At 42.0% G+C, this 16288-nt stretch overlaps 1 protein-coding gene across 1 annotated transcript; it reads right to left on the bottom strand.

The window, feature by feature from the left end:
* Positions 1-6440: 6440 nt before the first annotated feature.
* LOC308411341 (uncharacterized protein) lies at positions 6441-7241 on the bottom strand (the record flags this gene model as incomplete). The annotated part of the gene is made up of 2 exons (XM_080905226.1): positions 6441-6823; positions 6854-7241. The coding sequence occupies 2 exons, from the start codon at positions 7239-7241 to the stop codon at positions 6441-6443; spliced, it is 771 nt and encodes a 256-aa protein (XP_080761352.1).
* Positions 7242-16288: the final 9047 nt, after the last annotated feature.

Raw genomic sequence — 16288 nt, 5'->3', positions numbered from 1 at the left:
ACAATCAGACGATGCCATATGAGCAAAGACTTGGCGACAATGGTAGGGAAAAACTCCAGCACAACCAGGCTCAGAGAGGGGTAGACATGTGCCCCTGTGGGTGAAACTGTAAACCAGTGAAGATGCTGCATATGCTGTGACCAAAACACTGTGTACTTGGGCCAACCACAGCAAAAAGTGCAATTGTTCACTTAATGCGTCTAGATCAGATAAAACTTATCTTGTACACAAATAATTTGTTGGACAAAAGGCACATTTGTTATATATATAATATCACAACTGAAATAAATCACCTGAAGTGTCGACTTTCAGTTCTAACTCAAGAGGTTTCACAAAAATGTTTTATTTATATTTATTAAAGCCCTTTTTTTATACACAGCCCCCCGATTTCAGTGGCTCAAAGGTACCTGGACAATTGAGTTATAAGCAGCTTCACAGGCATGTTGTCTTGTTATTTCATTTACAAATTAAGCTAATGCAGAAGATGATTAAAATATATAAATAAAATAATACGTTTTATAAATAAATAATAAAGCTAAATGTCTGCATTTCTGTCACAACTTGATTACCTGATTTGTGGTAAAAGTTATATTTTTGGTTTTTTTAAATTATGGATCAAAAATTATAGCCAAGACTAAACTAAGATGGTAAAAGTCATACAAACTAAAACAATTCTTGAGATAAGCTATGCTAAGCCTAAATTACTACTCAGGATTACAAATTTAAATGGATTAATTTAGCATGACATTATAATGAGGTGAAACGTGGTGAAATAAAATATTTGATGTGTGTACTTGTGTGTAAATGTTTGTGCAGTGTGTCTGTGTATCTTGATACATTCTGTACTCAGATGAAATTCAGTAATGTCAGTTTTTGGTGGCTTAATATCTTTGTGTGTACGTCAATCTTGAAGATGCATTTCAACCTGCCTGTCTTTTTCATTTTCATTTTTTTTTTCATTTATTTATTCATTTTCAGGCACAACAAATACCTATATTAAACATAAAATACACAAAACAAAAAACAAAACTTGCCTGAAAAAGGAGTGGGACGAAGAAAACTTATTAAATCCCACCCCTATACTCACTCATCAACAAAAAAAAACAATAAACTTCCCGCAGCTACGCCCATCATTGCATACAGACCCATCAACAGCCCCGGGCACATACAAGCATCTAAGCGGCAGCTCGCAACCAACAATTAGAGCCTTCATAACTGAATACAGAATATATAAATTATAAATTGCATTACCACAGGTAACAGGCAGTAATAACTACAAGTAACAAACACACATACATATACATACATATATATCTACACACACAAGTACATATATGTACATACATACGCACACTTTATTTATTTTTTTTTTATTTTGAAATCCATACCAGCAATGGTAAGAGGACAGACATTACAGAGCACATTAAAACCCATCATTGAGTATACTGTGACCAGACCAACTGTTTGTAGAGAAATTTAAATCTATGAATATTTTTGCATTGTTTCAATTGTAAACTCAGACTGTTCCAGATTTTCACACCACATACAGACACACAAAAGCCTTTACGGGTTGTTCGAGTTCTGTGTAATTTGAATTCTCCAAAGCCTCTCACATTATAAACCTTTTCTCGAATTTCAAATCTAGTTTGTAAATTTGCCGGTAAAAGTTTAGTAAAAGCTTTATACAAAATTATGGATGTATTGTAATTAACCAGATCCTGGAATTTAAGTAACTTTGCCTGAAGAAAGAATTTGTGAGTATGATCTAGATAACCAGCCTTGTGAATAATACGCAGTGCTCGTTTCTGTACTGTGACTAATGGATTAGTTGTATTTTTATATGTATTTCCCCACACTTCCACACAATATGTAAGATATGGAAGAACCAGGGTACAGTACAGAGTACAAAGTGCATCTTTATCAAGGAATTGTTTCACTTTGTTCAAAACTGCGAGGCTTCTGGAAATTTTGGTTTTTATGTGTCTGACGTGGGGTTTCCATGAAATTTTATTATCAATTACGACTCCCAAAAATTTGTTTTCACTCACATTATCAATTGGTACACCTTCAATGATAATTGGTAATTCTATATTATATTTTAAATTACCAAAAAACATTGCTTTAGTTTTATTTATATTTAATGATAATTTATTTATGTCCATCCATTTTTTTATTAATTTTAGCTCCCTGTTTACAGTCATTACAAGATCAGTATAATCATCGCTACTGAAAAATATGTTGGTGTCATCTGCGAACAGTATGAGTTTAAGTACTTGAGAAACATCAAAAATATCATTTATGTATACATTGAAAAGTTTTGGTCCCAACACTGACCCTTGGGGAACACCACATGTAATACCAAGTTTCTCTGAATGGTAATGCCCTATGCTAACATATTGTTCCCGACCTGTTAGGTAACTTTTTAACCAGTTACCAGCTTTCCCTCGAATACCATATCTTTCCAATTTATCCAGTAAAATTGAGTGATTGATTGTGTCGAAGGCCTTTTTGAGGTCAACAAAAATACCAACTGCATATTTATTTTTATCCAGTGTATCAGTAATTTCTTCTACTGCCTCAATTATCGCCATTGAAGTGGTTCTTTGCGTTCTGAAACCATACTGACCAACATTTATTATTTGATGTTTTTCAAGGAATTTTTCTAATCTTGAATTAAAAAGTTTTTCTAGAATTTTTGAGAATTGAGGCAGTAGAGAAATAGGCCTATAATTGGTAAAACTGTGTTTGTCATTACTTTTATATAGTGGTATTACTTTCGCAATTTTCATTTTTTTTGGAAAACAACCGGACTGAAATGATAAATTACAGATATATGTTAAGGGACTAGCAATATTCAGAATAACCTGTTTAACTACAGACATATTTATGTCATGATAATCCATTGAAGACTTACTTTTACATTTTAATGTGATATTTATTACTTCTTGCTCATTTGTAGCTGAGAGGAACAGTGAAAAGGGATTTGATTTTATATTACTGATATTTTCATTTTTATGACACGGGATGTCCGCTGCTAGTTCAGGGCCAACATTTATGAAGAATTTATTGAACCCATCGACAATATTACTCATGTTGTGATTTTCACCATTTGCATCAGTAAAATATTCAGGATATGATGTTCCAGAAGATCCTTGTTTAATTAAGTTGTTTAACACATCCCAAGTTCCTTTTATATTGTTTTTATTTTCATATAATCTTCTTCTATAATAAAGTTGTTTGCTCGTTCTTATAATATCAGTCAATTTATTTCTATATGCTTTATATCTTTGTTCCACTTCTTTTGTTTTTACTTTGATAAACTGTTTATACAGATTGTTTTTCTTTTTGCAAGCATTAATAATTCCTTTTGTGAGCCAAGGACTTTTTATCTTTTTTTTCTTTGTCATGTGTTCGTTTACAGGACAATGTTTATTGTACCACATAGTAAAAATATCTAGAAAATTATCATAAGCCTTGTCCACATCTGACTCTTCATACACCGAACTCCAATCTTGTTGTGCTAAATCGAAATTGAAGGCATGAATTGCTTCTTCATTTATTGTTCGCTTTGCTATCATGATCTTGGTATCTATTTTTTTTTAATCACAGTCACACAAAGTAAAAACTGGTAAGTGGTCAGTTATATCACAGACAAGCAGACCACTATTAATTTGGAAATCCATGACATTAGTAAAAATATTGTCAATAGTGGCGCTGTGATGTTATTCTGCTTGGCTTTGTTATTGTTGGATATAGTGATAAGCTGTACATTGTGTCAGTAAAGTCATCAATGGCTTTTAACCTTGTTGGATTTAGCAAATCAATGTTAAAATCACCACAGATAAATAGTAATTTTTGGTTCACCGAAGCAAACGTTTTTTCTATCCATTCATTAAAAGTGTCAATACTTGAACTGGGTGTCCGATATATACAACTTATTATAACATTTCTCTTTTTTTCATTCATAATCTCAATAGTCAAACATTCCAAAATTCCATCAATAGCCATAGACATAGTTGTTACAACATTATATTTTATAGAGTTGGCACTGACCGGTGGCACTGACGTCACATCTTATGAAGACTCTAGAGCGGCTCTTCCTCAACCTCCTCCGACCACAGGTACAACATGCCCAGGACCCACTACAGTTTGCATACAAGGTGGGTGTCGGAGTGGAGGATGCCATCCTGTACCTCCTACACAGAGCCCACTCACACCTGGATGGGGGAAAAGGCACGGTCAGGATACTGTTTCTTGACTTTTCCAGTGCCTTTAATACCATCCGGCCCTGTATGCTTCAGGAAAAACTGAACAGGATGGAGGTGGACCCCTGCCTGGTGGCTTGGATCTCCGACTACCTCACCGACAGACCACAGTACGTCAGGCTGAAGGACATCACGTCTGACACAGTGGTCAGCAGCACAGGAGCACCACAGGGAACTGTGCTGTCCCCTCTTCTCTTCACCCTGTACACCTCTGACTTCTGCTACAACTCTGAATTATGCCATATTCAGAAGTTTGCAGATGACACGGCCATCATGGGGTGTATCTGGGATGATCAAGAAGAGGAGTACAGAAGTCTGGTGAGGAACTTTGTCGCATGGAGTCACACAAACCACCTGCAACTCAACACCTCAAAGACTAAGGAACTGGTTGTGGACTTCGGGAGGTCCAGAGAAGGTCCACTGCCAGTTCAGATAGAGGGGGAGGAGGTGGAGGTGGTCAACAAGTACAAGTACCTCGGGCTGTGGGTGGACAATAAACTGGACTGGTCATGCAACACAGAGCACCTGTATAAAAAAGCCCAAAGCCGACTGTACTTCCTCAGGAGGCTGAGGTCTTTTAACATCTGCAGGAAGCTCCTGAGGATGTTTTACCAGTCAGTGGTTGCTGGAGTACTTTTCTATGCTGTGGTGTGCTGGGGGAGCAGCACAGCAAAGAGGGACTCATCCAGGCTGGAGAAACTGATCAGGAGGGCTAGCTCTGTGGTCGGCATGAAGCTGGACACTCTGGTGACAGTGGCAGAGAAAAGGACATTAAAGAAACTGATGGACATTATGGACAATGCTGGGCATCCTCTGCACACGGCCATAAACAACCAGAAGAGTCTGTTCAGTGACAGGTTGCTTCTCCCCAAGACAAGAACTAACAGACTTAAAAACTCCTTTGTCCCACACGCCATCAGACTGTTTAACTCCTCTCTGGAGGGGAGAGGGAGGGGAAACAGGAGGACAAAGGAGGGGGGAACAACTAAGCTGTAGTGCCTCTGCACCTCACTGTACAATACCTTGTGCAATACTTTTTGTAAATAGTCAACAGTGCAATAGACTCAATACTTGAAATGTGCAATTCACTTGTATTTTTATTTTTTTATTCCTATTTATTCTATTTATCCCCTTTGTATATTTTATTTATATTTGTCTCTGTATTTATATATGTGTGTGTGTGTGTGTGTGTGTGTGTGTGTGTGTGTGTGTGTGTGTGTGTGTGTGTGTGTGTATATATATATATATATATATATATAACAGTTCTGTAACTGTAACTTTGGTCGTTGCTGTGCTTTTTTTGGAAGTCGAATTTCCCAGAGGAACCCACCCGAGGGATTAATAAAGTTCTATCTTATCTTATCTTATCTTATCTTAACATATATAGCAACCCCGCCGCCCGCCTTATTTAATCTATTCATGTATTTTAAATCATATCCATTCAAACAAAAATCTATTCCTTTATCGACATTGAACCAAGTTTCAGTGATGGCTATAACACTAAAGGGGCGAGAAAATTGTTGCAAATAGTCCTTAATGAAATCAAAATTAGAGTACATACTTCTGCTGTTAAAGTGAATTAATGAGAGCTTCCCGTCTAGGTTAATTTCTTTTTCATATTGTTCCTGAGTGAAATAATTACAATTTTTAACAAAAGAAGAGAGAAAGTTACTTTCAGAATCTATTTCTGGATCTATTATATTATGCTCCTTATATTCACAATCTAGATCAATTACTTTCTGTTGAAGAACTAATTTCAACGTGTCCATGTCATTTCCTGGTGTAATTGATACATTGGTGTCAGTTATACTTGTCCAGATCCTCCATGTTCCTCACTATCAGTACTTTTGCCTCTTCTGGTGTCCCGTTTAGCTTAATGAAAATCTTACAGTTTGTTACCCATGTATGTTGTATTTTACCGTTCTTCTTCAGTTGCCTTGCCTTCCTCGCGATGTCTGCGTTTTTTCGTGTCAGATGCTCATTAATGAAAACGTCCGTGCCTTTCAGTTTGCGTCCTTGTTTCAGCAGTGCGACCTTGTTCTTCCGATTGACAAATCTCATAATGATGGCCGGCAGTCTGTCACTCCTCCTGGGCAGTGAGTGACATGCTTCTATGTGCTCCAGGTCCATCTCTATCCCCTTGCTTTGGAGGAAGGACGCCACCTGTTGCTCTACCTAGCGGGTCTCCTCGTCGCTGGGCTCCCCGACGTTCCCGGCCACCGCGCGCGCGTACGAGCGTGGCTTGATTTTAATACCGCTGATGACCACGTCGTTCGTACGGGTGTACTGCTCCAGCTCATCCACCCGCCGCTCGAGATCCATGATCCGTCTGTCCTTCTCGGCATTTTGGAGGCGTAGCTGTTTTACCTCCTCCAGAAGCCCCAGAAGCAGCTCCTGCTGTGCCCTGACTGCGGCCACGTCTCCGCACAGCGCTCCGAGGGAGGTTTTAATGTCCTCAACCTCCTCTGGTGTTGGGCCTTTCTTGGGTGGCATACTGAAGCGAGAGCACGAGGCGGCCACCACGAGGGACCCGGAAGCGGAATTTCTGATGATGGCGCCTGGCTAGGCCTGCTGGCTGATGGTGGAGCCTGGCTGTGGCCTGCTGGCTGATGGTGGAGCCTGGCTGTGGCCTGCTGGCTGATGGTGGAGCCTGGCTGGGTCTGCTGGATGTGGCCTGCTGGCTGATGGTGGAGCCTGGCTGTGGCCTACTGGCTGATGGTGGAGCCTGGCTGTGGCCTGCTGGCTGATGGTGGAGCCTGGCTGTGGCCTGCTGAGCCTGGCTGTGGCCTGCTGGCTGATGGTGGAGCCTGGCTGTGGCCTGCTGGCTGATGGTGGAGCCTGGCTGGGTCTGCTGGCTGTGGCCTGCTGGCTGATGGTGGAGCCTGGCTGTGGCCTGCTGGCTGATGGTGGAGCCTGGCTGTGGCCTGCTGGCTGATGGTGGAGTCTGTGCGTCAGTTCTCTGTGGAGGTGTCTCATTACGCTGTACAGACTTGTTCTTCTTTCTGCCATCCAGCACCTTAGGAATGGATTTAGTTACTGGCTAATGTTTCTCACCCACCCTATCTCTCCACTGGGGACAACATGACCCAGGTCTGCGGTGTTGTCTCTGCAAGTCACACAAACCCCTTGTAACCCAAAGATATCTGCCTCCCACAATCTGAGGTGTGGACTGTATTTTCTTTATCAAAAATAAGATTTGCATTTTGTTTAAGGGCAAGGAGTGTGGGGTTTTTTGTACTTGTATGATTTTACAGGTACTTAGGCATGTATTTTTATATTGGCTGTATAGTCAGGGGAGTACTATTTAAAGGTTGCAACAATGACATCCTGGGGAATCTAACCATTTGGAAATTTAAAGACTCGATATTTGAACAAATTAAATAAAAAACTCCACAAGTTTGAAAAAAACACCTCAGCAAAAGAAATGGTTGAAGTGATATAAGTATACAGTAATACAATAAAAGGTTAAAAATTATAAAAACACAGTTAAAGCAAACCACATAGCGCTGGCTAAATGGTGTCCTAAAACTCAAAAAATAAACAAAAAGAGGCTCTTAATAAAGAGGGATGAAAAACACTACAACTTCATACCCACGTGCCTTAAAATAAGGGCAATGTGAAAGGGGGCAGCCAACAGAAAGGCCATGCTGCTACTGGCCAAATCCAGCAACTAAAAGAATCAAACAAAGCAATCAGTATTCACTAAGCTGGATTTTACAATCATGGACACTCAGTGCACAATCAAGTGCTCAGTCATTATACATTATTACATTATACATACATTATTACAATAAAAGAAAAGGTAAAATTAAATACAGGCCAACCAGTGTTAAAAAGTCACAATACGCTGCCACCTGAGCTTGGCTACACCTACATATTCTGACTGTTCTCATTCTGTTTAAAACAGAAAAGGTTGGTTGGCGTTTAATTCCATATGCCACCCAGTGTTTCACGATGTTTGGCTCGCTCACAGCAGCACTTAGGGAGACAAGGCAGGCATTTACTAATGCTTTCAGTAATATTTACAGTCTATTCATACACTGACACAGCTGAGTCTGATATGTATCATTTTAATAGCCATCAACATAATAAAAAGACTAAAGACATATATATCTAAAACATACCATCCTCCTTGTCAAAGTATGTCTATAACAATCTATCCACAGTTCAATAAAAAACAAATACTTTCCAAAAGAAAAAAGAAAAACCTTACTGATATAATAGCCACATATTACAAACACTCTACAAATGGTTTTAGAGAATTGTCTGTTTTGTGCTCTTGTACCTAACCCCTTTAACTCAAACACACTTCAAAAACACTAAACAAAATGTTACTACAGTTTTTTCTGAATGCTTAAACCCTAACTGTGATTCCTGTAGCACAATCTCTAAAACTATTCAGACTTATAGCAAAACCACTCACTGAGTTTGCAAAACTAAAAGCACAAAAACTGCTTTGCACTCAGTTTGCAATTTTGTAACACACACTTTGCAAAACTGTAGGCACAATTCACTGCACAACACTCAATTACCAAATTTCCAACACACTCCTAGCAAAAGTATACACATGTATGGCTATCATTAACACTAACTTGCCAACTGTCTGGCACACTTTCACATGTGAAAACTTTTTTAGATAATTCGTTCACTTTGCAATCAGCCTAAGCACTACAATACAGGTAAGCTGTGTGTGCGGAGTACAATGGAGGGAGCAGAAAGAGTGAGAAGTAGAGGAGGCCGAGGAAGAGGACGTGGAGGTGAAGAAGTAGGATGAAGAGGACGACAAGGACAAGGAGGAGCAAGAGGAAGACGAGGAGGAGGGAGAGGGAGAGGAAGATGAGGAGGGGGGAGAGGAAGGGTAGGAAGAGTAAGAAATAGAATTGCTGATGACATCAGAGCTACAATAGTGGACCATGTAATCAACCGTGGAATGACCCTGAGGGTAGCTGGCCAACGGGTCCAGCCTAACTCGAGCCGCTACACTGTAGCAAGTACCATAGGGACATCTTGAAATGAGAATCGGTTAGTACAGTCACTTCGCACAAAGATTTGTAGCACTGCCATATGCCAATGAGAAACACACCAATACCATTGATGTAAAAATACTGAAATTGTTACTTTACAGAATTGCTAGATGACCAGATGCTGGGGGCAGAGGAAGCATGTTCACTGCAGACCAAGTAACCCATATAGTCATTATGGCGATTGCAAATAATCCTATACTTGGAAATAAACACTTGTGTTTGTTTTGATGTACTTGAAGTTTGGATCCCTCTATGCTTATGGATCTATGACAGAAGTATGAGCTCAAACTGACATAGCCTACCTTGTGCACAGAGAAAGCAAAAGCCAGATGTGTTTTGTATTCATACCATCAGTGTGCAGTTGGCGCATTGTGTGCTTAGTAGATGATGGCTTGTGTGTACTGTTTGATACGGAAACACCATTTTTACGAAGGTGTGAAGAGTTAATCTAGCTGTGTTTGCTTTTGCAAGAGAACTACAATGTTTTGATTATTGGGTGACAGGTTTTCTTATTTGTGTGAAGAGTTTTGCAAAATTAGCCAATAGTTACAAAAAATGTGCTTAAGCAATCAGAAAAAACTGTAAGCACACTGGGTCCAGGTTAGTTAGATGTAAAAGAGACCATTTTACATGCATTTAAACATAACCACTCTTCCTTCAAATATTCTTTTAAATAACCTGCCATTTGGAAAGTCAAAATCTGTTGAAGAAAATATAATTGCTTGCTTGTTTAAAACAGCATCACGGTTCACAAGCTTGATCAACCACATGCCGTACTATATTCTGCCAAATACAAGATTTGCCCTTGACATTGATTTCTATTTCAACCTCATGTAACCAAAGTACATGCAATTGTATGCAATTCACTGAGACCATGGTCAAAACGCTCGATCTGGAACGACAACATAGAAAGAAGAAGAAACGAGCTTTATTGGTCACATACACAATCATACAGTGTACAACATGCAGTGAAATGTGTCATGTCTGAGCTACAGACGTAGCCGCGCCATTCCAGGGCTTGGCGTTTGGCATGGGGGGGGCCTAGCCAGGACCCTTACTGGATACTGCGAGGGAATCGAATTTGCGCTCCAAAGGTGTGTCCACATTAGTGGATGGCATCATAGTGGACGGCATCATAGTGGTTACCTCCAACTCCAGTGTACAGTTTATGGCATTGCCATGCAGTGACTTTTGCAGAAAAGCAAGCAGGAAAAATACACTTCAGTCCACTCAACTGTTCAACAAAACAAACTAGGCAGGATTAAAACGTATCATTTCATGACTATTTTGCTAGTGCATGTTGATGCATTCTGCATGGGCATTTTCATCTTTCTGCAATCCTGAAGAATAGACTGACGAACTCTCTAAAATAAAAATAAAATTAAAGCAATCCTTTAATAATAAAACACTATGAAAACACCTCACTACAAAAAAAACTGCGTGTTACTGGTAAATTGTATGTTATAAAAAGTAAAAGTATTTATTCTTTTGCAAAATGTCCCCCATTTTTTTATATGGACTAAGATTACTGCTGAAGATGTGTAAGGTTGTGCTCACATTAAATATTTTATATTCTGTTTAATTGACAGCAATGCATCATTTCAGTAAAATCATATACTTGTATTATGGCTGTCCTATGATCGCATATATTGCTATACATACACACTCTCTCCGATCAATTTCCTGTCAAAAACAAGAGGTTTATCAACAAATCCATATGTAAACAGCCATCTAATGCTGCTAACCTCATAGTTTGCCCAGATCCAGCTTTTGCTAACGTGCAACTCAACCTGGTAAATTACATTTCCTAGTTTCCAACTTTTGTTTCTTTTCTTTTATTAAAAAGGTCCAACAACTGAATATCCAACCTATAAGCTTTTACTCATTTCTATGCAGGTGATATTTCAGAACACATCAAGAGGTGATCATTTAAATGCTAGAACACTCTTACTCATCTCTTCTTTCTTATTAAAGCAGTTAGATAACTTCTCTCAGCAGCTAATGGCATCTCATTCTATTATCTGCCCTCCACTGATGTGCTTCCACAACTCAGCCAAAAGGGATAACCAGCAGAGCCTTCTTTATTTTCTTTGAATCCCTGAATCAAGTAGTAAGACTGGTGTTTTATGCTTCGATGAGTAGTCAGTACCCCTGGGTAGAACTTCTAGCCAGCTGATCTCTAGCAGTAAAGCTCTTTGAAATAAAAATGTATTCCCTCTGCTAACAGGCTGAATAAATAGCTAACTAATACAGACCAAAAAGGATAGAGAAAAGTGAAGATGTGTCATGGCAATAAGTCAGAAGAAGTATTACGATCACTTTTAAATAGCACACAGCAGTGTGTGTTTGTGTGTGTGTGTGTGTGTGTGTGTGTGTATTTCACTGGCTTTCTGTCCTTATCGCCATCTCTTATCTTGATCTCTGGTTCTCCTTCTTTTCCCAGCTACATAAAATTTACATTTCCCACAGCATGCATTTACAGTGCTTTGGCGTTCCCACATTTCAAAATTGAAGATATTCTGTCAGCTTAGTAGGTTTCATCTCCTACCCAAGATGTGTGCCAGTTAAACACTTTTTTCACAAGATTTTATGGAATAATTAGTAACTGGAATCGCTGATTGACTGATTTGAATGTGGTAGTGTATAAAATAGATTTGTACAGTGGTAAATACATACTAAACCTTTATTGCTTATTTGTTTTACTAAGATTAAAACTCCTCAGTTGTTAGTAGATAAATATACATTTAATAACAAAACTCAATGCTTAGCTTCATGTCATGAACCCATCACTAGTGTCAGGTAGTGGTCAGGTGGCCACAGGGATTGGCTTTAAAAGGAAGCTCCACCTACGCGTTCTCTGCTCAGATATCATTCCTTTCATGTCTGGAGCTCAGATACCCTCTGATCATCAGCCGTCAGAGTTTGCCACTCTGGATTTGATGTTCAAATGTCACCCTTCTAAGTACTCCACCTCCTGCACTAAGTTTGCAATGCTAACCTCGCTTTTATCTGGTTGTTCCCAGGAGTGGGTAGCAGCTCTCTATAATGTGAAGTCACCTGCCTGCATTGACTATGCCCAATTTGTGGAGTAGTTAAAGAAGGCTAGCAGCGAAGTGGAAATGAAGTCACAATTTTGTCTCTGAATTCTGCACTTTGGCACCTAAACTGAACTGGGGAGACGCTGTAGGCCGGTCAATTTTTATAGAGGTATTGGCTAATTCCATATGTTGACTGTACGTGAGGCTCTTAAGACACTGGATGAGACTGTGTACGTTGCCCTAAAGATTGATCAGTGAGCCATGTCACAACCTCATCCTGCTCCTTGTACCTTTAAACGCTTTCGTTCCCAAAGGTCTATAGCTCCTCCATCTCCTCCCTTCTCTGGCGGGGTAGTTGCTAATTCCAGCAGTTTCTCAATCAAGGAACCAAAGCAACTGAGGAAGTTATCCAAAGAAGAATGAGAACGACACTGACGTGAAGGCCTCTGTTGCCACGGTCAGCAAGGCAGACCATGGGGAATTTGGGAATGAAGACCCAAAGGTGTGTGTGATCATCCTCTTCTGGTGTGGCCTGCCTCCAGGCAGGACACACCCAGCAGGCCTGATGATGCCTGAAACCCAGTGCTCTGCCACACCCACACACACACCTACTCATACACACCAACATGGAAATGAGGGACAGCAGCAACAGATGTACACATGTCCATAAATTATTCAAGAACCCTGGATCCCCAGACCCAGGTCCTTGACATCTGTACCTACTGTGGGTCAGCAAAACATCACTACCCCCAGTGTCCCCTGCTTCTGGGAAATGGCGAGCCCAGGTGGACATCGGGGGAATCCTGACTGGACCCACCCATTCCATCGACCCCTCTTGTTTCCAGCTTAAGGTAGTGTTTCAGCTGAAACACAAACTGATAATTGTTAAGGCTCTCCTAGATACAGGGACAGCTGAGAACTTTGCTTCTCAACTTGATATCCTTTTGACTTTAGTGTACCGTATGATTCCTGTCACCTCTGTAGATATCTCTCTCTCAGGCCAGCATCTTTACCAAACTGGACCTGTGCACCGCTTACAATTTGGTGTGCATCAAAGAGGGGGACGAGTTTAAGACAGCCTTTATCACTCCTAACGGTCACTTGGAATACCTGGTGATGCCATTTGGCCTGTGCAATAGTCCTGCTGTATTCCAACAACTTATTAACAATGTCCTTCATGACATGGTCGGCCAGTAGGTGTTTGCTTCTATGAATGACATCCTGATATACTCTCAATCAAAAGTAGATCATGTCCACTCTGTTAGGGAAGTGCTTAACAGACTGCTTGAGCACCAGAGCACACAACATCCATCCTGCTCCATCTTAATCCTGCGGATGTGGCTCAATAAAAATCACTGTGACCTTGTGGAAGTACAATGAACTTGTAAGCTTGTTACATTTGGTAACAATATTGGTTGCTTTGAAGGTGCCGTCCCCAAAGCTACTTTTGTACATCACATACAATTACAAGTTTTTCTATGGTCAAACACAGTGTCATGGTCCTGGGCCATGTTGGCCCAGTGTTCTTAGTTTTCTTGTATGTTTGTATTTTGTTCCCTATTTAGGCCATGTTTCCTGAGTTGCCCTGTTGTGTTTTCCCTTCGTGGCTTTTACCCCCTGTGTGCCCCTCTGTGTATCTGTGAGCCCTCGTCTCTCCTTATGTTTTATTCCATGTTTCCCCTGCCCGTTATGTCTAAGTTCTCCCCGTGCTCTCTCTCTCCCCCCGTGTGCCCTCTGTGTATTTATGAGCCCTCGTCTCCCTTTGTGGTTGTTCCATGTTTCCCCTGCCCGTTATGTCTGTGTTTTCCCCGTGCTCTCTCTCCTCCTGTCTGAACCTCTGTACTTCCTGTTTGACTCTGCCCGTCTCCCGTCAGTGTTATGTTCACCCCGCCCTGTCTCGTTATGGTTATCTGTGTCAGCTGTGTTCCCCGTGTGTTCCCACTTTCCTCGTTAACCCTCTGTGTATTTCTGTCTGCGTCTCCCTCTGTTCGGCGTCGCGTTCTCCCTCATTGTTGTGTGGATTCCCTGTGTCTCCCTACGAGTGTTAGTTTATTGATTCCCAGTTTAGTTGAGTTCTGTATTTCCTATGTTCTGCCTGTCAGCAATAAAGCTGCTTTTGAGTTCATCCCCGTGTTTGTGAATCTTGCGATTGGGTCCTCCTCCCGCCTGCCACACAGCCGATCCATGACAGAAGAACGCGACCACGACATGGACCCAGCGATTCACCACCCCTCCGCTGACCTCCGGGAGGATCTGATTTATACAGTGGAGTATCACTGTCAGGAGTGGGTGGCGCTGCCCGAGGGTGAGTACCGGGAGACCGTAGCCGTCCGTCTACAGCGGATGGTGTCCGGACTCCCGTGGCTATTCGGCGCGCTCTGCCCCCACATCCAGGACTTCCTCGTCTCCACTGTAGGCGTCCTCCCGGAGCAGTCGCTCCTGTACGAAGGATGTTCAGCCCGGCCTGCTGACGGATTCGCGGCCCGGCTCGTCTCCTCCCCCTTCCCGGAGAAAACGGCGTCCCCGCCGTCGCCGTTCCCGAGCAGCGGAGCAGTTTTCACCCCTGGGAGAGAGTGACCGTGTGTCACACTCTCAGCCCGAGCCTTCGGATTCCGGACTCCATAACTCATGCACAATCGTGAGTGGCGCTGTTTTTTTGACACCAGACTTGGATAATTCTGTTCCCTTCTTTTTGGACTCCAGGGACACTATACAGCGAGGCACCTCCGTGCCCGATCATTCACCGGTTGCTCTCGCTGGTAACCCCTGTGTTTTTGAGCCCTCTGATTCAGGAAACGCTCGCAGCGTTTCCTTTGGTTTAGCGGACATGACGGTGTCACCCGTGGAGGTAACTGAACCTAAGACTGTTATTTCTCACCAGACTCATCTACACACTGCTACTAGCATTGTAGCCCCGCAGAACTGTGTTACTCCGCCCTTGGACTCTAGGGCTGTGACTCCCAGTGTTGCTCCTTTAGTTTCTCAGGTTGTGGTTTTTTCTGTGCCCCAACTTGAAAGCGTTAACTCGGACATTACCTGTGCAACCTCACCTTTTCCCATGCCTGCTAAGGTCAAGAACCGCAAGGTTTTGTCTGCTATAGACAGACTAGCAAGAGATTTTGGTTTGAGCTCTGCCGAGCTGTTTGCACAGGTTCACTTTTCTGTTCCCCGGTTAAGTTGGTTTAACTCTGTGCACCATGCTTTTCAGCCAGGTTTCATGGACTCTGTGTGCACTACGTCTCGGGTTACGTCCGGTACGGCTGCGAGTAGCGTGGTTCCACATCCAGGTCATCCGGACGCTGCTTGTATGAGTTTTCCTGTACCTGTGGCTGCCCCTAGACCCACTCTTTCCAAGACAGCTAATGATGCCCTGGACAACTTAAACACAGCAGCGATGCTAGATCCAGCCCACTATAAGTCTCTGTTTACTGACATTGTATTTGACTCCAACTTAGTTCACCCAGTCACTGTTTCTGTTCCTATGTGTCGCTCTCCACCTCCAGTTCCTATAACCAGGGCAGCGCGGGCTCAGCTTTCCCTTGCACCCGTATCAGCTCCTCGGGTGAGGGTGGCTGAGGTCCAGCTGGTCCCTGCTCCTATCCCCAGCCTGGCAGAGGCTCCGTTCATCCCGGCACCCGTACCTACCCCTCGGGTGGGGTTGATGGACTTTCAGCCGTCACCTCAACCACAAGCGCACCTACCACTACACCTGGCATCTCTGTCCACAACGCAGTCTGTAGCTCAGTCATTAGCACAGTTTCTTGTTTTGTCACCAGTCCAGACTTTAGCACAGTTAGCAGCTCATTTACCCGCTCAGTCATCCGCTCCGTTGTCACCTCAGTTTCTTCCATTGCTTGTTCAGTTCTTAGCTCAGTTAGTAACTTTGTTCCCTGATCAGTCAGTAGTTCAGCAACTCGTCCAGTCACCGCCGTCCTCTGCTAGAAGCTCTTGTGAGCTCACT

This window comes from Rhamphochromis sp. 'chilingali' (assembly GCF_963969265.1).
Source record: "Rhamphochromis sp. 'chilingali' genome assembly, chromosome: 15".
Taxonomy (NCBI): Eukaryota; Metazoa; Chordata; class Actinopteri; order Cichliformes; family Cichlidae; genus Rhamphochromis; species Rhamphochromis sp. 'chilingali'.
This window is presented reverse-complemented; position numbering and strand designations above follow the sequence as displayed.